This window comes from Mirounga angustirostris, unplaced genomic scaffold, assembly GCF_029215605.1.
Source record: "Mirounga angustirostris isolate CCGP_5_RB_7025 unplaced genomic scaffold, mMirAng1.0.hap1 SCAF_14, whole genome shotgun sequence".
Classification (NCBI taxonomy): Eukaryota; Metazoa; Chordata; class Mammalia; order Carnivora; family Phocidae; genus Mirounga; species Mirounga angustirostris.
In genome coordinates this window covers 68,953,584-68,977,015 of record NW_026991722.1, presented here as the reverse complement: position 1 = coordinate 68,977,015, position 23,432 = coordinate 68,953,584, and the positions used below count along the sequence as shown (strand labels likewise).

At 47.5% G+C, this 23,432-nt stretch overlaps 1 protein-coding gene across 1 annotated transcript in view; it reads right to left on the bottom strand.

Annotated features, from left to right (window-relative positions):
• Positions 1-19,334, bottom strand: part of TMEM132D (transmembrane protein 132D) — a 547,655-nt gene extending 528,321 nt beyond the window's left edge. Inside the window, exon 1 of the mRNA XM_045886451.2 lies at positions 19,256-19,334. Coding sequence (XP_045742407.2) covers positions 19,256-19,334 — 79 coding nt within the window. The remainder of the gene's footprint in view (positions 1-19,255) is intronic.
• Positions 19,335-23,432: the final 4,098 nt, after the last annotated feature.

Sequence of the window (23,432 nt, the reverse complement as noted above, 5' to 3'; positions counted from 1 at the left end):
TTCACCTAGAGAGGACAGGGCTCCTGCTGCAAGGAATCTCTGCCTCCCTCCCCTTCCCGTGCCGATTGTCAGCCTCTCCTCAAGGCTTGTACTTAAGACCCCTTGTGGAAAGTATTTGACATGCTTTCTGTCTTTCAGGTTAGACCCTGGGGGATACATAAAATAGTTCACCAGAGACATACATGTCATGAAGTAAATGTCCTTCAAGAAGACAAGACCTGGGCACTGGCTCACCTGGGCCAGAGCTTGAGGAAGAGACTCCAGGTGCCCTGCAAGTCGATGCTGGTGGAAAAGGTGACAGCCTCGTGGCCTGATGGGGGACTGTGACAGAGATCCAGAATGAAGAAAATATCATGGAAACAGGAGCAGTAAGAAAATAACAAAAACTTCACACAGAAGCAGAATCTTCAGTGGGCTCATTCATGGACTAAAAAGGGCCAAAGGAGGAATTGGTGTTAGGAAAACAGGCTAATAGGAATTATTGGAACTGACAGGCTACAAGAAAAAAATAAAGAGTGAGAAGCAGAGCATCCAGACTGCTGGATGGTACAGAAATGTCTTCCATACTTGAACTGGGATCCCAAGAGAAAGAGAGGGTGAAAAATAGGAAGAGGAGTATCTGGAAAGAGATTAGGAGTGCCAATTTTCCAAAAATAATGAAAGACATCAAACCACAGACCAATAAGCTCTGAGAATCCCAAATGGGATAAATAAATTAGAAAAAGCACATATTGACACATCATCTCTGAACAGCAGAAAAAGAAAAATAAAGAGAAAATGTTCAGGGTAGCCAAAGAAAAAGACACATTATACACAGAAAAACAAAGATAAGGATTTTGGTGCGCTTCCTGTCAGAAGCCAGGAGACAATAAAGCAACATCTTTAAAGAGATAAAAATATTTTCATAAATAAAAATAAAAATATCCCCGGAAAAGTAAAAGCTAGGGAGGGATGCATTTCCATGAGACCTCTGAGACAAGAGAGGGCAAAGGCAGATCTTCAGACAGAAAGAACATATCAGGCAGGGATCTACACAAAGAAATGAAGACTCCTGGAAATGGTTAAAATAAAAGTAGATATAGAATACAATTTCTTCTTGTTTTCAATTGCTCTAAAAGATATTTGACTGTATAAAGCAAAAATAATAACAATATAGTGTAGGTTTATCCCATGTCTAAAATTAAAAATAAATGACACTAATGAAACTAACAGTAACAGAGAGAAATTGGAAATTTACCATTGGGAGGTTTTCACACTGCATGTTAAGTGGTGTAACGTTGCTTGGAAATTAGATTGTGATAAAGCAGAGGTCCGTATTGAAAACCTTAGGGCAGCTACTGCCGTGATTTTTTAAAAGTATAAATAATAACCCAACAGTCAAGATAAAATACAATTGTAAACAATATTCCATTAACTAAAAAGTAGGTGGGGGTGGGGGGGCACAAAAAACAGACAGAATAATATATAACTAAAAAAATGGCAGATTTTAACCCAAATATATGTAAAATTACATAATTTTGGACACATAAATTGTCTAAGCACACCAATTAAAAACCATAGATTGTTGTGGTGGATATAAAAGCAATACTCAGTCATATGGGGAAAATATACCATGCAAACAGTAACAAAAGAACTGAAGTACCCATATTAAGATGAGAAAAAAAAACAGACCTCCAAATAAGCCATAATATAAAGGGGGAAAAAAGAAGTACTATATGTTTGTAAAGGGGCAAATTCACCTACAATATATAGCTATCCTAAATGTATATGCACTTAACTAAAGAATTTCAAAAATACATAAAGCAAAAACTCACACAACTAAGAAGAGAAACAGAAAAATCCATAATTATATTTGGAGAGGTCAACATTCCTTTCTTAATTATGGAAGGAACAGAAAATCAGTAAGAATATAGAATATTTGGATAACACTATCAAGCAAGTAACCTAACTGATAGCTACAGGGCACTCCACCCAACAAAAGCAATATAATATTCCTTTCCAGAACTTAAGGAGCATTTAGCAAGACAGACCTTACTCTGAAACATAAAAAATACTCAAACATGTAAATGAATTGTCATCCTGCAATGTATGTTCTCTGAACAAATTGGTATTAAGCTAGAAATCAGTATCAGAAAGATATCTAGAAAATTCTCAAATATTTCAAAAGTAAACAACAAATATCTAAATAACATATGGGTCAAAAAGGAAGTCATGAGAGAAATTAAGGGAAATAACTGTAAATTACATGAAAATAAACATATACCATAAAAGTTTGAGGGACAGAGCTAAAACAGTGCCTGAAGGAAAATTTATAGCCTTAGGTGCTTTTATCAGAAAAAGAAGAAATATCTTGGGGCACCTGGGTGGCTCATTCGGTTAAGCAACTGCCTTCGGCTCAGGTCATGATCCCAGGGTCCTGGGATGGAGTCCTGCATTGGGCTCCCTGCTCAGCGGGGGACCTGCTTCTACCTCTCCCTCTGCCACTCTCCCTGCCTGCGCTCTCCTGTTCTCTGTCATATAAATAAATAAAAATCTTTAAAAAAAAAAAAAAAGGAAAAGAGAAGAAATATCTCACAAAATGATCTTAGCTTCCATGTGAAGAAACTAGATTTTTAAAAAGGGAAAAAATTAAAACCAAAACCACAAAACAAAATAATAAAAATTAGAGTAGAATTCAATTAAAATGGAAAAAAAAGAGAAATAAATGAAAAGGAAAGCTGGTTCTTTGAAAAAGCACATAAAATTCATAAATCTGTACCCAAACTGACCAAGAACAAAGAGAAAAGAGAAACATATCACTAGTTGCAGGAATGAAATAGGGGACATCACTACAGACCTCACAGTCATGAAAAGGCGGATAAAGGGATATGATGAACATTATTCCCATAAATCTGACAATTTAGATAAAATGGACAAACTCATCAAAAAAAAACATAAACTATCAAAACTCACTCCATATAAAATAAATGTGAATAGTCCTAAACCCATTCAATAAAACGTGCAATTTAAAAGCTTCTTAAAAAAACCCTCCAGGCCCAGGTGGTTTCACCAGATGATTTGAACTGAATACATAAAGAAGTGCTAACATTGAATTTATACAGTCTCTCCCAGAAAACAGAATAGGAGAGAACACTCCACACCTCATTCTATGACACCAGATGACTCTGACACCAAAACTAGTTAAAGGCAATATTATATATATATATATATATATATATATACTTTACACATATATAGAAAATGATATATACATATATAGAGAAGAGCTTAGACACACAAACCCTCAACAAAATATTAGAAAATCCAATACAGCAATAAAAAAAATTATACCGCCACTAAGCTGGGTTGGTGCAAGAATACAGATGATTCAATATCTGAAAAGCAACATCATCTACAGTATCAACAGGCTAACTAAGAAAAATCCTGCGATTGTGGCAGCAACACAATAAAAGGATCGGACAAAGTTCAATATCCATCTATGATAAAATCTCAACACATGAGGAATAGAGAAGAACTCCCTCATCTTCATAAAAAGCACCTACAAGAAACCCACAATGTCATAGTTAATGGTGTAAGATTGGCAAATGGGCAAGGATAGGAGCTATCTCCATTCTTACTCAGCATCATCCTAGGGTTTCTGGCCTGTGCAAAGGGAACAGGGGGGAGAGGCTTACAGATCAAAAAGGAGATCCTAAAACCATATTCGCAAATGGCATGACTGACCATGTAAAATATACCTAAGAGTCTAAAAAACAAAAAAAAAAAAAACAAAAAAACAGCTACTAAAATAAATGAGTTTAGGATACAAGGTCAATATACAAAAATCAATTTTGTTCCTATATAATTGCAATAAAGACTAAATTCAAATCTTAAAAAGAATATTCACAATAGCACCCCAAAAACATGGAACACTTTGGTATAAATCTAAAAGTTATGTGCAGCATCTGTATGCTAAAAATGATAAGAGTGATGATAAACATCAAAGAAAACCTATATAAACTGTCAGATGTACCATGTTCATGGATCAGAGGGCTCATTATGGTTAAGATGGCAGGTCTCATTATTACAAAGGTATATTTTCTGCTGATTCAATGCAATCCCAATCAAAATCCCAGCAGGAATTTTTTTTTTAAAGAAATGGACAAGTTAGTTCCAAAATGTATATTGCAAATCAAAGAAACTAGAACAGTCAAAACGTTTGGAGAATTCACATTACCTGATTTCATGATTCATTATAAAGAACAGTCATCAAGACAGGGTGGTATCGGTGAAGAAATAGACACAGGGTTCAGGGGAACAAAACTGAGAGTTGAGAATATGCCTTCAACTTATGGTCAAATGGTCTTCACAAAAACAGACAGACAACAGTCTTTACAACACATTGTGATGGAACAACTGGACATTCATATGCAAATAAACTGAAACTTGACCCATACATCGCACCACACACAAAAACTGACCCCAAAGTGGATAACACACCTCAATATAAAACCCAAAACTATTACATTTCTGGAAGAACATGCTTTGTGACCCCTTATTTGGCAAATATTTCTAAGATATAAAAACAAAAGCAAGTCCATAAAAGACAAAGGGAAACTGGACCTCATCTATATATATATAGATACACATATATATAAAAATATGTATCTAAATTTTGCTCTGCCAAAGACCTGTTAAAAGGAAGAAATGACATGCTGCAGACCAAAAAAAAACTATTTTCAAATCACATGCACAATAAGAGATGTGTACCCAAGCCACACAAATAATCTCCAAAACGGAGTAAGACAACCCACATTAGTTGCCTGTTTTAAAACAGCAAAGGCTTTGAAAAGATACTTTACCAAAGATATACAGATGGCAAATAAGCCACTAAAAACTGTTCAACATCATTAGTAATTAGGGAAATGCACATGAAAACCACCATGAGATATCATCACACACGTGTTAGAATAGCTAAAATAAAATTACAGCGTGAAAATATCAAGTGTTGGCAAGGGTGTGCAACATCTGGAACATTATACATCCCTGGTACCAATGCCAAATGGTTCAACCATTTTTGCAAAGCAGATTGACAGTTTATCATGTTAGACATGCAATCAGCACATGACCCAGCCGTTTTATCCCCAGGTATTTACCTGCAAAGAAATGGAAACATACATTCACACCAAAACTTGTACACCAATACTTAGAGTGGATTTATTCATAATAGCCAAACTATTAGCAAATCGGGTGTCTTTCATCTGGCAAATGGAAAAACAAACTCTGGTTTGCCATACTATAGTATCTTCCTCAGTAAAGCAAAGAAGTGAACTCCTCATACATCCCCAAGATCTGGGAGAATATCAAATGCATTATGCTAAGTGAAGGAAGCCTAACTCAAAAGGCTACGTGGTCTATGACACCATTTATATAACATTCTGGAAAAAGCACAACTATAGATCCGTGGCTCCCAGATGAGGGCCGAAGGAGGGGCCAGCTAGGAAGGGTAAAAGAAAATGGGGGGGGGGGATGATGGAAATGTTCTACATCTTGATTGTTACAAGACGATATGCATTTGCCAAAATTCATAGAACTTGTATCATAAAAAGGTGAATCATACTCTACGCAAATTTACCTCCATTAACCAGACACACAACGCTCCAAAAATACCTTCTCACGAGATTCTAATGTGCAGCCCGGATTCAGAATCATTGCTTTACCTCTTGCTCACACTGACAGATGCCCTCCTTTGATGGCTTTGTTTCAGGGCGCTCAGACTTGACTTCACATCAGAGTCCCCTGGGGACGCTTCCAAAACTGCCGGCGCCCAGTCTGATCCCAGTCTGATCCCAGGCTAGTCTGATGCCCTAGTCTGCCATGGAACTTGGGCGGCGGGATGTGCACAGCTGACTCGCACACGGAGCCCGGCCTGACAGCGCCTGTTCTCAAACAAGGGTCTTCCAAGAGCATTTCTCCTTAAATTCCTAAGAGAAACCTTTTAAAACGATGTACCCACTTGCACATTTAAAAATTGTTACCTATTGTTTCTCATCAGAGTTTCAACAGTTGCTAAGGATAAAGTTTCTAGTGTATTGTAAATCCTGACATTTAAAATTAAACCGTTACATCACTCTCTTAAATATATCCATTGGAATATGAATAACAGAATGACTTGACACCCACCACCATCCATTTATAAAACCCATGAAAAAGTCCCCATTAACAATCAGAAATGTGCCCTTGTTCCTCTTTCTCCTGAACTCCCTATTTCCGTCCTGGGTCTCTCTGAGAATTGTATCCTAACGTAACAGAGCATAAGCTTGAAAGTAACGTATCCGTTATCCCACTAAACCTTCTTACAGCAAAAACATATGCGGGTACGCGAGGAACATAAACCTTTTTGTTTCCTCTTCCTGTAAGATTCGCAGTCCTCAGAAAGGTCGTCAAGTCGGCATTAGTACAATTACGACTGTGGCATAAGCAAAACAACATAAATGCACCCCACTTTCATAGTTTCTTTTAACAAAGAGCAATTCTCTTCTTGTAAATGTACTTGTCTTAATGAGCTACGGGGTGGGAGTGTTCCGCTGTCTGGATCAAAGGAACTGCCTGACCGTACATGTGGGACAGTGGAGGTCTGCATACCTGAGGGAAGTGGATCACAGTGAGACAGCAGATGGGGGGTACCTTCCTACCATGAAATCAAAGGTGAGACAGAGAGAGGCAGGCAGACAGACAAAAAAGATGAGCGGCGCAACTATGCATTTAGAGAGATCAAGTTAAGGAGTGAATAGTACACTTTAAACTAACAGAACATTGTGTGTCAACTATACTCAGAAAACTTATACGTTTAAGAGCGAATGCACACAGAAGGATCTGCAGACTCATAAGCTCTCAAACACCCCCAGGAAATTCATCTCTGAAGGTCTCTGCCTCACACTCCTCCACGCACACATCCTGTTTCCAGGACACTGCTTCAGACAAATGAGGTAAAATCATTGCGTTACGTAAAACCCCGCAGTTCCCCGAGATTCAAGGTAACCGTCACACAGTAAGAGCCACACATCCCCGGGCTGCCAGGGCCCAGGGAGATCACACGAGTGAGGGAACGTCTTCACACTTCAAGGAACGTGGGCACTGCTGTCTGCATTTCATTTCCCCACCTCTGGCCGACACGGAGCTCAGCCCCACGATACACAGTTCCAGCCCGCGACAATGGTGACCGGAACAGGCCCCACTCTCCGGTGGCCGCGGCCACTGCTTAGCTGGAACGACCTGTCGCCGCACAGAAATACGCACATCCATCGACGGGAGCAGGAAAATCCACATCTTTATGGAAGTCTCCAATTTCAAAATCCTGACAAGACATCCGTTACGGCAGCCACCGTCCACTGCCTGACACCTGGCCGAAAGTCACACCCGACATAAAGCACATAAGGAAAGGGAGGGCCAGTCTTTGGCTTCTCTATCTGTCGAAGACATAATGCGCCCTCTTTCTCGGTTTTACATCCTTTAGGTTCACGAGGCCTGCTTTTCAATTTAACTTGTAAAAGAATAGTAATCATGTCCTTTCCGTATCAGAAATCTCTTTACCACATCTGAAACAATTCCAGGAAAATTACCGCACAAGAGTAAAAATGAGATATTTGACCCAAATGCACCCTACAACCCTTTCTCCTTTCCAAAATGTAAATATTGGGCTATCTATAACTCAGGACACCTTGGAAATTGTCTCAGTGCGTCGTTTGCAAGTTATACTTCTTTGAACGACCTGACCCCCTAAGGTGAAGCCGGAAGCCCAGAAATCAAGCAGAAGGCTCACCTGGTTGGGACGGGGACGGGCTGAGCTGCGCCTCAACTGGCTGTGAGTCAAAACCCCGTTCCCCTCCCCATGCTGACACTGCTCCCCTGAAAACGTAACTGATGTGATCTGAGCGGCTCTCTCCCTTCCAAGAGAATTCCCAGGGTTTTCAGGGACCTCACATTTCAAAATATTGAATGCTTATAAAACAAGCAATTGCATGTTTTGATGCTTGCTTTTAACAACACATAATGCAAATATTTAACCACAGCAATTTCCATTGTGCATAGTTTTTACATCTAATTAAGGACTCTGAAAAATTACAACCATTGGAAACCAAAGCTTACATTAGATTGAAACACTGGAAGGACAGAGTAACTTCTCTGAGAGGGTACAATTCTATACTGAGAGCGGTCACCTGAGCAGGCATACAAAATGCCCTTCAGGGTTAAATATTAGAGAACCTGGGAATATTTTCATAGTAGGTTTAGAATTACAACGACCCTAAGACTGGAATATTGCTCTCATGGCAAACGTCCAGCATCCACGACCCCTTTTGGGTAACAGTATTTAAAATGATATATATCATGCCCTCCCCTTTCTCATACAGGTGATCTGGGTGGATTCCCACTCAAGGCTCCAAAGGGGGAGCTCACTGCCTCAGCCTGATCCCATCAGCCTACACCTATCCCATCCTCCTGGGCACAGCCACTGATTCAGGAAGGCTCATGGAGCAATGTGGCCTATCCAGAGCAGGTCCAGAACGCTAATGGAATTGTTAAAAGAAATGCTTTCTTTTCAGTGGATTTCAAGATGTAATTCTGAGCTGGGAAGGGTCTTGCCTAAATGAGGGGCACTGTCTCTAAGAATAGAAGCAATACAGTTAAAGAGGAGCAGAGAGACTCTAGGTCCTTTTGGCATCCCCTAAGCACCTGGATCAAGCCTTACCTGATGCCAATGTGCCCACAGAATTTCAGTTATGTGAACCAACATGTTTCCTTCTCCCTTCTGGCAGAGACCGTGAGCGTTCACCAAATGTATACGTGCTGCTCTACACTTTCTAGTCCTCTCTGCAGTTAGATGGGGGACGTGTTTCTAAGCGCTGATCAGTGGGATGTGGGCATAAGCCATGAAACCGTGTGTGTGCCCCAAATGGCACAACAAGGTGGATGTGGGTCAGCTAGACTCTCAGTGGATAAGAAATAAACCTTTCTCAATCAAGTGAAGCCCCTGAGACATAGGCACTTGCTTATTCCTGCACCAGAGCTGGTCTATCCTCACTAAGGTACCCCTTGGGCCATCTCCGATTTTCATTTCGAGCCTGCAACCAAAATATGCCTAATTATTTATTGCTACAAAACGTTTCTTTAAACAAATAAAACTCGGGTGGAAGGTGTCCAGTCAGTCCATAACTTCCTGGAGACGGTCTCACACTGTGCTTTATATTCCAAGGGAGGATCTCCCAGCCGAAGACCTGCTTTCATTTCGTCCTTTACAGCATCTGTTAAATGCTGCCTGAGGATGGTAATCCAGAGGCCTTTGGGGTGATAAAACGGAACAGTAGCTCTTGAGGGTCTCCTGCTCAAAGAAACACCAGGAATACTTTCAAATCCTAGAAGGCAAAGGGATCACCTAGAAAAACCAAAATCAAATCAGCTGTTAGTTGAGCACTTCTTTACCAACATCGTGGCAAGGAATGCCAGAGACACCAGGAAGGGTCCCCCTGGGAAGAGAGAAAGAACAAAGGTGAGACGCTCTGACATGACTCCTGCAACATCAGGGGTGTCATGCATCGATTCCAACAAGATGAGAATCACTCGGGATCCCAAGGGCGGGAATGTGTATCAGCAACTCGAGATGCCCTCCGAGGGGCCTTCCCGAGCTGAAGAGGCTAGAGTCCAAGTAACCAGACCGGCAGGCATCTCTCGGTACCAGGGTTCCGGGGCTGGCTCAGGAGCTGCTGTCTGCTTCTTGGGGGAGCCCCTGGGACCCCGGGTGCCTGAAGGAGGGCGCTGGGCCAGAACAGGATTAGGACCCTTTCCCACACCGAACTGCAACCCCTTGAGGGCAGAGTTGATTTCATACTCATTTCTGTGCCTTCGGAACCTACCTCGCCATTAGATAAACAACGGCCCTCCGTGCCCAGGACCGGTGACATTCCTTGCTGGATATAAAAACTCAGAACTATGTAGATCGTAGGCTGAACTGGAATATTTCATGCTGTGTGTGGGCAGCAGGGTCTCTCAGATGCCATCAGTCACAGAACCACAAATTCCAAACTGGAACCTCCAGCTGTTGCTCTTATTCCCCTCTGTGGTGCTGATTCCCAAACAGCATGTCCTAGAGGGGACCTCCTCTTCCCCGCCGACTAAATAGCTTCCTCCCCACCCCATTCTTAGACACATCTTCTTTGTCCCTCCTGGCCTGACACCACGGTCTCTCCATGTCCACGCCACCTACCGACTGAGGTCCTCGCCTGCAGCCCGGGGAGTGCCTGCCATGAACAATTCCAGATCTTCTCTGGCCACAGACTTTGTCACCTCACCCACAGCAACCCCTCAGCCTCCGAGAGGCAAAGCCCCCAACCTCAGGGCGCTGGACCACACTTTGGGGAAAACGGACAGAGCTTCGGGGCATTACGAGTCACCACCTCAAAGAGGAGTGACTTTCTCCATGATGCACTCAGAATACTTTCCAGGGACACACAGACACTCAGCAGAGGTCGTGGGGTACCACGGACATGGACACCTGCCGTCACCAAGAGTGTCAACGTTCCATGGAACTGATGCTCTCACATGTTGCTCAGACCTCTGAGCATGGCAGCAAAACGTCTACCCATACTCTTTTGGCCCAGTCATTAAATAACCATGAATCTATCTAAGAATGTAACTCAGAGCAAACATCATGCACAAAGGTAATTACTTCCTTATAATAGTGGAAAACTATAAATGATGGAAATGCCCAACAAGAGCTAAAACTTTAAGCTATGGTACATACATTAAAAATATGTTCATAATAGGTTTTTAAAACATGAATATTTATATAAACACATGAACTCAAAAAGTCCAAAACCCAAATTATGTGGACCATCCACAGTATGAACACAACGATTTAAACAATCCACAGAAAACGGTAAGAATGAGACACATCAAAATGGGAGACAGTCATCCTTGGGTAGAGAGATTATTTTTACCTCTCCCTCATTTCAAAATTAATCTGAAGTAGGTTACAAAACAGCAATGCTGTGGGACAGAAGAAGCAGGCACAGAGGCAGATGGGAAGAGAAGAACAGGGGCAGGAAAATAAGATAGGGCCAAGGATAAAGCTGATGCATAAGACGCATCTCTTAAGTTCCTACGCTTAACGAGGGCAAATCTGGCTCAGAGAGTCCTAGGAGTTAAAGCAAAGAGAGACACTTAGAAATTCACTTACAAAATTCATGGTGTTCACAGGATAAAGTGCAAACCATTTCTCAGGATAAACACCGCTCCCACCCCCTCCCCCGCCAACTGGTACTAAGACTTAAGAAATAGTTCCTAGAAAAGACACTTAGGAAAAGGATGGTGTTCTAATAGACAAAAATCCTTAAAATCCCCCTCCACTCTGCCAGGCCACATAAGCTGATCTTCAGAGGAAGCCGGAGCCTTCTCCCCGCCCGGCACCTGTCTACTGCAGTTCGCCGGCTGCCACCTGCTGCCGGCCCTGGGGTCAGGTGCCGCTTACCCCATATGTTAGACGGCTCCCACCTCGGGACGTGTTCAGATGGCAGTGCTATGCACCTGCCCCTCTCCGGCAAGAATGAGCATCCCGCCTGCTTTCTCAGCTCCCCTGGGAAGGACCACCTCGGAGCCCTGGGACCAACCCCCGCAGACTGTGCTCAAGGCTGACCCCCCGCCATCTGCCGCCATCGAGCGCCAGACGCACCAAACCGAGCGCAGCCCATGCGTGTTCTTCAACGTGTTCAGTTGGGGGGGGGGGGTTGCTGAGAGAATGCCAACCTCAGTCCCCAGCCTCAGGGAGCCAGAAATGCATGTTTCTCCATCTATACGTCACGGGACCTCATTCCTATTTGCAGTCCTCATTTCCAACAAAAGCTCTGTCAACACTGACCTCCCCCAATGATTCTGGGGACCATGTCTAAGTTCTGGAAGGGTTCATTTCCACTGGACTTCGTCATGTGTCCACATGGCATCTGGTGTCCTGCGGTCCGTCCATGAGGACCACGGCTACGCCTCCACGGTCTTGACCTCGCGCCCCCTGGGGTCGCCCATACCACCCACCCCCCAGTCACATCTGCACCACACCTGGCCGATCACGGAAACATTCTGTGGCTCCCAGCAGCCCTCGGGAGCGTCCTGCCTGGTCTCCGCACACAGACGTTTCCTCTGCATCTCCCCCAGAGATCCAGGGCAGGTGCTCCTCTGTGGGGACCCCCAGGTACATCTGGGAAAATCTCACACGGTCTCTCCTTCACATTGGAGTGAAGTGGCTCAGAGCAGCTCAGAAGCATAGCAACATCTAAGCTCACTCTACACTCTCCTCCCCGCGCCCTCCCCATGAAAAATATTTTCTACGGTGAGGCAGGAGAGAGGGGCCAAGAAAACATGCCTGTCGGCATCTGTTCTTCCAAGTCTTTGCTCTGTTGCTGGACGTCGGCTCCCGGGGTGGCGTGCCTTCCGCTGCGGCAAGGGGCGGGGGCTGCCGCGTGGCACCTGCCTGGAGGGAGGCATCCGGGGTGACCGGGAGTGCGGCGGGGGGGAATCGAGGGGGTGGAATCAAAATCTCCCACTGCCACCACGACCTAAGAAAGTGTGTCCAACACCTTGCTAATGACAGCATCCTCCACCTGCCAGGAGAGCTCTCCCCACGAGGAACATCAACAAACACAAGAACGCCCATGAAACCTGACTGTCGTCTTCTTCGCTTGGTGAACCTGCTCCGCGATGCCCCCATCAACGTAAGAACTTACTGTTTCTCACATGCACAAAAGAACATGTCACCAAGAGCCAAAAACTCTGTGACTGCCTGTCTCTGCAAAGGCGTATCCAAATCTCCATTTACACACTTCACTGTGGAGGGGGGGACGTTCGGATTCTTTCTGCTTTCAAACATACTTTCTACCTTGGCTACTGTTGTTCTATCTGCTCTGACAACATGGACTTGAGTCTCTATTTTCCTACATCAAACTGTCAGCAGTTTGTTTACTTTTAAATTCAAGGACCTTCCACCTTTGCAGAGTCTGACAATTTCTGAAAGCGGCGGGAGTCTTGGGCAGTATTTCTATTTAAAAGAACCTTTAAAACCAGCGTCCAGTAACAGAAGTGAAGAAGACCTGGCTTCAGGCTGTTGGGTGTTCCCCTTATTCCTTCCTAGAAGCAGGTTTTTCTTTAATAAATGACGGAAGTGATATAGGTATATCCTGAGCCTTTGGTCTCATTCCGGGACAAGTGCACAGCGGGTCCTGGTGACCACCACCTCCCTCAAGGTCACTCAAGCTTGTGGTCTGCATCAGAGTCAAGCTCACGGGTCCACATGTCCACGGGACCCATCCTTCTCCCTTTGAAAGCAAAGAAACATGTACCTGTCTGCCTTCATTCTACGTGCTTCTTTCTCTTTCTTTACAATTTCTCCGAAGAGCCACCCTGCATCCAGTCCTAGGGGCCACACCTTGGTCTCCCCTCCCCCGGGGCCCGAGCACGTTAGTTAGGCTGGTTTTGCGTGTTAGAATGCTAGTTAACACTTCACACCATCAGATCACTGCCCTCACCCTCTCTGACAGTCTGGGAATTAAAATCTGTATTTTAAGGGATTAAGGGATTAAGAGTTTAGGAGGTACAAACTTCCAGTTATAAAGTAAGTAAGTCACGGGGATGAAAAGTACAGCATGGGGAATTCAGTCAGTTAGGTAGGTGCAACATTGTCTGGTGACTGCCTCGGTCACGGTGGGCGCTGGGCGGCAGGCAGAGGGCTCGGCTGGCCGCGCTGTATGCCCAAGACTAACAGAACGCAGTGTGGCAACCACACTTCGGTAATAAATATTAAAAAATAAAATAAGCAAATAACTGCTTAAGGCATTTTTAAAAATCTACATTGTAGCCCCTTTTAGGGACCGTTTCTGATTGCGACTGGAAAAATTAAGGCGGAGGAAATTAAAGAACGGGACGTTCCTTTACCCATTTGTCCAACACAGGTTTGAACTTACATGTGGATTTTTTTCGATAAATACAGTCTTGTACTGAAATTGTATTTTCTCATGGTTTCCTCAATAATATTTTCCTTTCTCCAGCTGACCGTATCGTGAGAACACAGTAACACATTCAACATGCACGATACGTGCTAATCGACCGTGTATGTTATCGGTCAACAGTGGGCTGTAGGTAGTGACGTTCTGGGGAGTCAAAGTTACAAGTGGACTTTTTACTCTGCAGAGTGGGGGTCGGCGCCCCAGCCCTTGTGTTGCGTGGAGCGCCGACCATACCCTAGGCTCTGAGCCAAAACTCCAATGGAAGCCTCTGTGCATTGAACCGACCACAAGGGTGGCACCGCAGAGGAACGGGTTCGTGTTTAGTGATGACATATAACCACAGGCAGAATGGAGGTGGGCTGGCGGCGTGGGCTAATCAGAATTCAGACGCTGCCACTTTCTGGTTGTGAGATCTCGGACAAGTTACTTACTCTCTGAGCCTCACTTTCTGCATCCGTAAGATGGGCCTAATAACAAACTCTACCCAGTTAGGTTTATCTGAAAATTCCCCCAAAATCATTTTCATAAATCACTCAGCGCAGTGGCTTGCATACAATAACTACTCAAGAAGTTAGCTGTTACTATGATTGACCAAAGTAGTTCCTACAGCACCTTGGTTAACCAGGAGGAAAACCAGCATCAAGTCATTTTACCATTGGGCAGAGGTTCTTTTAGCGGTATTCCACAGTCTTAAGCGTACTCAAAAATTGATTGAGCCCTTGCAATGTCCAAAGAAGCATACTATAGGTACTGGAGAGAAATCGAAGCCAGATAGGAAAATACACAGCATGGCCCCTAGAGGAACTTAAAACACAGAACAGGAGGCAGAATATAGTTTTAGGATGTCACCCCTATAAAAGGTTGGAAAAGACACACAAAACATACCTATGTCCAAATCCCTTGAACCTCTGAATGTCACCTAATTGGGGGGGAAAGGGAGAGAGGAATCTTTGCAGATGTGATTGAGTTAAGATGGGAGACGATGTGGATTGTTCTGGTGGTCCCTCAGTGCAAGAGGAGACTTCTAAAGGGAGGTGGTGGGAGAGCAGATGATGATGCAAGGACAGAGCAGAGAGGCGGGAAGCCACCAGCCTGCAGGATGGTAGTGATGCTGCCGGGATGCAAGGTCTGCAGGCAGTCAGCCACCAGAAGCTGGAAGAGGGAAGACACGATTCTCCCTTGGAGCCTTCTGCTGACACCTGGATTTTGGCCCAGGGAGACTGATTTTGGACATCTGTCCTCCAGAACTGTGAGAATAAATTTCTGTTGATTTTAAGCCACCAGGTCTGTGGTAATTTGTGGATGGATGGATGAATGGAAGGATGGATGGATATATGGATGGATAGGGAGTGGATGGATGGATGGATAGATGGATGGGTAGAAGGATGGATGGGTGGATGGATGGATGGGGGTGGATAGATAGAAGGATGGATGGATGGGTAGAAGGATGGGCAGATGGGGGGGTGGATGGATGGAGGTGGATGGATAGATGGAGGGATGGGTAGTAGAAGGATGGATGAATGGATGGATGGGGGTGGATGGATAGATGGATGGATAGAAGATGGATCGATGGGTAGATGGGTAGATGGGCAGATGGGGGTGGGTGGATGGATGGATGGACGGACAGACTGATGAACAAAAGGATGGATGAATGATGACTGGTTGAATAAAAGGGTGAGTAGATAAATGGATAGACGAGACAAATATAGGTAGTATAAGCTTCTGCAATTGGGTATTTTTGGAGTTTTGATTTGTTTTTCATTTTTTCTTGGCTTTCAGAATGGAACTAAATTAAACAGATCCTCATACTTGGAATTCTACCTTTCATAAAAAAATATAAGAATTTTTTATGAAATTGTATTTGTTACTTTATTCAGAGAAAATGAAAGTTAATGATCCCCCTGTTCCCTGGCCTTTAATGGTGACACTGTTTAAATGCAAGCAATGAAGTCTCACTGTCTCTGTCTCTCTCTGTCTCTCACATACACACCAGTGAGCTCCCTCCTAGATATTTCTTCCTCCCCTGAAAGCCTGGAAAAGGTGTCACCGTAAACCCAAGCTCCTTCTAGTCCAGGGCTGTACTGGACTTTTCCTGGACATACCCTCAACAGAGGTGGTACTCTGCCACCTGATGCTTCCCTTCTGGCCTAAGATGGAAGCCAGACACACAGAAACACTCTGCAGGAAGATACGCTGAAAAAGCCACTGCTCAGAGTGCTCGCCACCTTCTGCCGGGCGCAGGCAGAGCACCTGGCCCGCACAACCCTGAGGCAGGGTCCGTGAGGCAGGTGTGAGACAGGGGCAACAGGTCCTCTACCAGGATTCCCCAGGGCTCTGAGGGTCCACTCCTCACTGGCCTTTGTAGGAGAACAAACTAACTCTGCAGGATGCAGGTGAAGGTCATGACAAGCAGCCTAAGCGTGGCAACCTTCTTAATCTTGTGCATGAAAACCCCCTGCTCTCTGCCCACGTCCAGTTCTTACCCATTTGTCTCGTCAGCCCCTACTTCCCGTACTCCTGTCCCTCCCTCAAAACGAACAGCGATGCATAAAAACACATCTGCAGGCTGGCCCAGTTCTGGTTCACATCAAGTTCCCAACAAGAGAGGTGCCTGGGTGGCTCAGTCAGTGAAGCGTCTGCCTTCGGCTCAGGTCATGATCCCAGGGTCCTGGGATCGAGCCCCGCGTCGGGCTCCCTGCTCCGCGGAAGCCTGCTTCTCCCTCTGCTTGCTCCCCCTGCTTGTGCTCTCTCTCTCCGATAAATAAAACATTTTTAAAAATTTTAAAAATTAAAGTTCCCCACAAGACTAGAACCTACACGGAGACACAAGCCACAAGCTCTCCGGCAGCTCCACATTAAGGCCGTTCTCCGGAAAAGGTTGGGACCACAGGACAACGTTGCTGGGAACTTTCTGATTGCATAATATCATCTCTAGGTCCCTGCCGGTAGAAGTACAAGCAATGAAGATTTCTTTTTATTTGTTTTTCAAAAGATCTGTATAAGAGTGGGTTTGGTCTGCGACCAATCACTTCCTGCTCATGAAATGTAAACATATGTGAGGTTCAAGGAAATCAGCCTGGAATTAAAATGTGCATTTCTGTTCATTCAAGGTTTCCTATTTGGAAAGAATGAAGGCCATACGATAAAGACAGTAGTAAGATGCTGAAGCAGACATTTAATATTTGGAAATCATTTTTCCATCAGCCCCAGACCAACTAGGCACTTTGGATTATGTGCATGTGTATGCGTATGTTGGCCCCCAATTAAAATCCTTTTAAATATAGTCCAGATTTGATGTCAAGCTGGTCTAAAACTTTCGGCGGCGGGGGGGGGGGGGGGGCGGTCAGAGAATCTTAGAGGGAAAAGTGATGCAAACACAGGGAAACAGAACGAACCATCCCTGCATTTAGAAATCACACCTGCACCAGGAGGTTCTATACAGCACGATGGCATTAGAGGGGTCAAACATTTTCTTGTCCTGGGTATAGGAACAGGTCTTGTCCTTGTCTCGGAACAGACCCTGGCTCAGCACCGCGCTCGCTCTGTCCGAAAATCCACACACAACTGAGTCACTTCTCAACAGTGTGGCTGAGTTAGGGTCTCTACATTCAACACACAAAATATGTCACATGCTGGGCTGGTAGCATCACAGATGAGCTGAGACCTCCACATCACAGAGGCCCCGCTTTAAAGACATTTCCAGGGTTTCCACTTGAAAAAGTTCAAAGGCATCAGGAGTAATAACAGTTTTCTTCAGCCTAATAAAGAAATCAGTAACAGAACGATGTACATACCCGAGGAGACACGATAGTTAGGTCATATTTACCAAGCTATTCTGTAGCTTTCTTAATAAAACCTTGTTACTGCAGCATAAAAACAGAGAAGCCTGTTCCTGTTAGAAAATCAGGGGACAACCAATAAAAAGCATGCCTTGCAGCAGATATGCAAGTGTGCTGGACTGCTGTTGCTGAGGATTAGGGTTTTTTTTTTTAACCTCACGTCTGCCTGGCTCGGATTCACTGAATTCATCAACCTTTTCTTTGGTTTCTTGTGCACATCATAAATCCTGGAGGCTCTGGTCCTCGGGATTGCTCCTCCTAATTAGGAGAGGTGAACCCACTAGCCCAGCGCTCCAGAAGACAGCGGGCAGGGTGAGCAAGCTTCCCCTCCCTCAACCCACAGCAGCACAGACCCCAGCAAGTGAAAGGTCTTCCTCAAGTATCAGACCCCAGTGATTCTGGAAGAACTCACCAAAAAAAATCCTGTAATTAAAAGACTCTGTTGTGCATGACAAGTGGCTTTGACGTTTCTGAGAGAGATCTCATCCCCAAAATCTCATCAGAGAAAGCTGTTTACAGGGACCTGGGGGCACACACAGGAGCCTGGTAAGAATCTCCACTTTCCTCCTCACAGATTGCCTTGTAGGAAAGGAGGCGCGCAGAGGGAACCGCACAGAGTCCGGATCAATAAGGAGAAAGAATTGCTGGTACTTTCTCCCATCTCCTGCGTGAATCACATAATCTCTCTTCAAGGAATCAGCGTCCTGAGCCTCCAGCTCGGCTGGGCCAGTGACAGGCTGGGGTGCCGACTGACGGGGAAGGAGGCGCATGAGGAATGCCTCTGCTCACAGCTTCGGGTCAGGGCCGTGCTGGCACAACTCAGGTGACAAGTTAGGGCTGGAACTCCGCTTGGAACCGTGCGGGAGCAGGGGCGGACTAGCAGACAGGGGACGGCGGGAGGGGAGCACCTGCGCAGAAAAGCCCTCAGGGCCGCCTTAGGGGAACCGGGGTCAGGCTCCGAGCTAAGCGGCGGGCCCTGCTTGCAGCCTCCTCCCCGGCACTGAATACATTCCCATACACGGGACTGCTCTGATAATCGGCGCCGGCAGGAAAAGCCAAGCGCACACTCCACGGCCCTGCCAGGTCCTTCCAAGCCCCCTCCGCGGACCTGTGGCCCAGCCCTCCCGGGGCCCACCTCTCCTTCGCAGGTTCTCCACGGCCCCCTCCCCTAATTCAGGGCTGTTTTTCCTCGTGTCCCTTGGCAGTGTCTCCCAGGGCCCCCCCGCCAAGTCCTCCGCGGAGGCACCTGCTGCCAAGGGGCCGCCCGCGCGCGTCCACACGCGCACACAGCACCCACGCCCTCCGTCCCAGCCACCCCGGCCACGCACACCCCCACACCCTCACTCGCGCCAAAGTTAGTCCCGGGCCAGAGGCGGCGGCGGCGTCCCTCACCTTTGGAGAACAGGGCGGCCAGGCTGATGAGCACGGGGGACCAGTGGTGCCACGGCGTCCCCATCTCAGACGGGCACATCCCGGAGACCCGAGCGCGGCTCCTCTGCTCCCGGCGCCGTCGGGGCGCAGACCAGCGGTTGCCAGGCCGGGGCCGAGCGGGCTGCACGAGGCGGGCGCGCTAGGGGCGCGAGCAGCCGCGGGGCCCTGCGCCCTCCGCCCGCCAGCCCATGGCCGGCCGGGCGCCGACCGCGCGCGGCGCCGGACTCGCTCCCCCGAGGCCGGCGCGCGCCGCAAACCCCACCCCTCGCCCCCGCCGGGCGCCTCGCTCGAGTCCGCGCGGGGTCGGCCCTCCTGCTTGGCGGGCGAGGGGCGCCTCGGGAGCGCGGGAGCCGGCTAGCGCGCGCGGGCGGCCGGGCGGCGGGGCTGCGGCGTCCGGGGCGCGGGCGGCGGCGGCGCGGGGGCCCCTGGCGGGCAGGCCGGGCGCGCGGGGCGCGCGGGGCGGCGCGGGGCGCGCGGGCGCACGGTCCCCATGCCGCCCGCGCCCGAAGTTGGGCGGTGCGGCCCCCGCGCGCCCGGCTCCGGCCCCCGCCCGCGGCCCCGGCGCGCGGGGCGCACGGCCGGCTGGGGAGACGCGGCCCCGGCGCGCGGAGGAGCGCCCGCCGGCTCGGGGACCCGCGCGGTGGCCCCGCTCCGCCGAGACCGCATCCGGCGCGGAGCCGAGTGCCGCCGTGCCCTGCGCGGCCGGGGGGCTCTGCCTTCCGAATCCGTCTTTTTTTGAAAAGCCCCACCCTTCCGGAGTGACAGCCGTGAGCCCCAATCCGCGAAGTAGAGCCCACCTCCCCCGGCCCCGGCCCCGGCCCCGCGGGCGCGGCTGGGAGGGGCTGCCGGCAGGCGGCTGGAAACCCCGCAGGCCGGAGCGGCCCGACCTAGCCGCCCACCCCCAACAGGTGGCGAGCCGGCCATTTGCCTTCCCTTCCTCCGCAGACCTCCGGCGAAGGGCGAGTCCCCCGGCCAGTGGACACAAAGGTCGCCGCGGAGGGTCCCCCAGCCCGCCCTGGGCTCCCCCGACCAGCTCTGAGCGGGAGGGCCTCAGACACGCGGTCCCGGCCCCCAGCCCCGATCCCGGAATGGCCACCAAGTCAGGGATCCTGAAAGAATTCCATCTTGCCCCCCACTGGCCCCTCTGGAACTGGGAACGGGCCGGTGGCGGGCCAAGTGGCCTTGAGAAGACAAAAGAGGGGCGCCTGGGTGGCTCAGTCGGTTAAGCGACTGCCTTCGGCTCAGGTCATGATCCTGGAGTCCCGGGATCGAGTCTCGCATCGAGCTCCCTGCTCGGCGGGGAGCCTGCTTCTCCCTCTGACCCTCCCCCCTCTCATGTGCTCTCTCTCTCTCTCATTCTCTCTGTCTCAAATAAATAAATAAAATCTTTAAAAAAAGAAAAGAAAAAAGAAAAGGTTCTTGCTTTATACCTTCCTGAATCCCTAATTAAGACAACCCAGAAACGGAGATCACTAAGCATCATCCTGTGATTTTAATCCCAGGACTCTCTGGCTCCATGTGAGCCTTTGAATTAACCAGAGCGAGCGGAAGCATTCTGAATATTTTAAAAATACTGTAAAACAACAACCACCAAATCAAATGAGGTGAATTTACCCAGTAGGTAAAAATGGGTCATTATCATCCAGCTAAGAGAGCAACAGATGTTTTATTCCAGATGCCCATGGTCGCAAAAATATACCAGAGCCTTAAGAGTTTTTAGCTTTCAAAGTTTCAAGGAAGATCAGACAAGCAAGTGTGGTTCTACAAAAGACTGTCTCTGGCTTCCACTCTCCTTGAGATGTGCAATTCTCCTTTATTCTGCATTTACTCTTCCCAATGTATGTCCATCTTTCTGTTTTCCTTTTGTTTACTTCTTAAACTTCGGCCTCTTCTCTTTGGGTCTCCTGTAAAATTACAGAGAGTTAATGCAGCAAAGAGCATAAGAGATTATGTATTTTAGCACTTCTGAAACTTGAGAAAATATTAACATCACTCAGGAAGCTTTGTTAAAAAACCCCCGCCTGCCGAGCACAGAGCCCACCCCCAAAGCCTCTGATTAGGCAGGTCTGGATGGTCCTTAAGACTCTGCATTAACAGGCTCCTGGTGAAGCTGATGCGGCTTGTCCTGGGACCCCTGGCCTAGTTCATTATGCCCTTCACCTCCAAAGTGGGGAAGTCTGTACTAAACGCCAACTCCAGGTTGCCACAGTCTTAATGTGAAAATTTTTTTTAGCATTTCTCAAATTTATAGACTAGAATTCATGGTCTCTGTTCTTTATTGAAAACAATCACTTTATATTCCCAAATCAAATCAAGATTTTTTTCCCCTAGAATTGCAATCATCAGATGCCCCTTTTTGGGGAGGGGCTGGAGGAGGGCTGTCATGGCAAAAGATTTCTCTGTGTCCTTAGGATGAAAGTTGGCTGACAGCTTCTAGCTCCTGCCCAGGATGTGCAACTATTTCCCTTTATGCATAGTTGGCTAAGCAAAGTTTTTTCTGCTCTTTGGTGTGGAAGCTTTTGGGGAAGCTACAGCTCCAGAAACATGATCAGTGGCTAAAATAAGATGCAAGAATGGCTTCTCCAGGGCGCTCTTCCAGCTAATACATCTAATCTTCTTTGGGTAATTAGCACAACTAATTGTGGGGGGAGCCGAGCCTTCGAAGCCCCGGAGAAGCGTTCCAAGCCTGCCAGGTCCCCAGCTGCACCCCGTGCCTCTGGGACGACATCCCATCTGAAGCACCTGCCTTGTTTCTCTCAAATTAATTGTAAGAAATCTGCTTTCCTGCAAGAATATGTGTTTCATCTGCAGGGCCCTAAATCAATGTGTAAGCCTAATTTTGTCAGTAATTAAATAGTACTAAGTGTTTGTGCTGTGTGGATTACGCTTTCACGTAGGGCAGTGCGGGGTCGCTCTGGAGCAAGGGCCCGGGGTGCCGGCTTTGTCCGGGAGCTGGTCAAAGTGGCAAGGAGCCTGCTGGACTTCAGTGTGGAAGGGGATGATACCATCGGTGCTGGAGAAGGGGCGTTTAGGTGCTGAAAGCTGGGGCAGTATTTACGACTAGCCGTTCTCCTCCAGTGCCTCCAATAACAGCAGGGAGAAAGCTCAAGCTTGCCGCAAACAGTTTGCAGTGGCAACTGCCCTTGCTTTTAAAATAGAAGAAACCTCCTTCTGCTCGGAGGGACGCTAAGAACCCAGCCTGTCAGCCTCCCAAGTAATCCATGGCATCTCCGGGTGACCCCTCGGCAAACCCAGAGGAACGGATCAATAGTATCATGCCCCGTTTGCCTTAATTTACTGATTTGTGGATCCGCACCAAGAGTTCAGCAGACCCTACATGGTCCTCTTTGAAGCTCTATGCCTTACCTCCTCGAATGAATCTTGCATTCCCATCTCTAGCCTTCCTCAGTCGGGGGTGAGCATTCCATGGGGCTGGGGGAGAAGCTGCAGGCCTCCCCTGCAGAAGGTTCTCCTGGGCTTTGTGTACACTTGTCCTTCATTGGAGCCTGGGATGGGGCGGCTAGCTGTTTGCTGAATCCCCCTTCTCCCTACAAGACACACAGCCGAACCACAGGCCCTGGCCTTCCTGAGAGAAGTGTGGTCCTCACGGGCTGGGTACTCAGTGGGGAGGGATCTATACGATCCCTTACTGCACACAAAGCATACCTATGACATGCCTGCTCCTGGCCGGGCATCAGAGACCTAGCAAGGGGACATGCCACCACGGAGCTTGTATTCTCACAGGGACAGGGCAAATAAAGAACATGATACTTTTAGAAAGACCCTAGAAGAAACCCGGACAGGATCATGTTTACCTTGAGAGAGATCTGGCAAGGCTTCTCGGAGAAGGTGACCTTAAAAGCAGGACCTTACTGAAAAGAAGGACCCTCTGTGCCGAACTGGGTCATAAACGTGCCAGTGGAGGGGACAGCACGTGCGAGGGGTGTCAAAGCTGCTGGGTCAGAAAGAAGCCTTGGCTGAAGCTGAGGGAGCCGGGGGGCCAGTGGGAGGAGGTGAGGTCATGGGTACTGGCCGGAGACACAGGGGCAAGGCCTTGCCAGTTTGGGTGGGGAGAAGGGAATCAGGAAGCCAGAGCAGGATGTCATGTCCTGTGAGCTGATTCATATTTTTAGCAGAG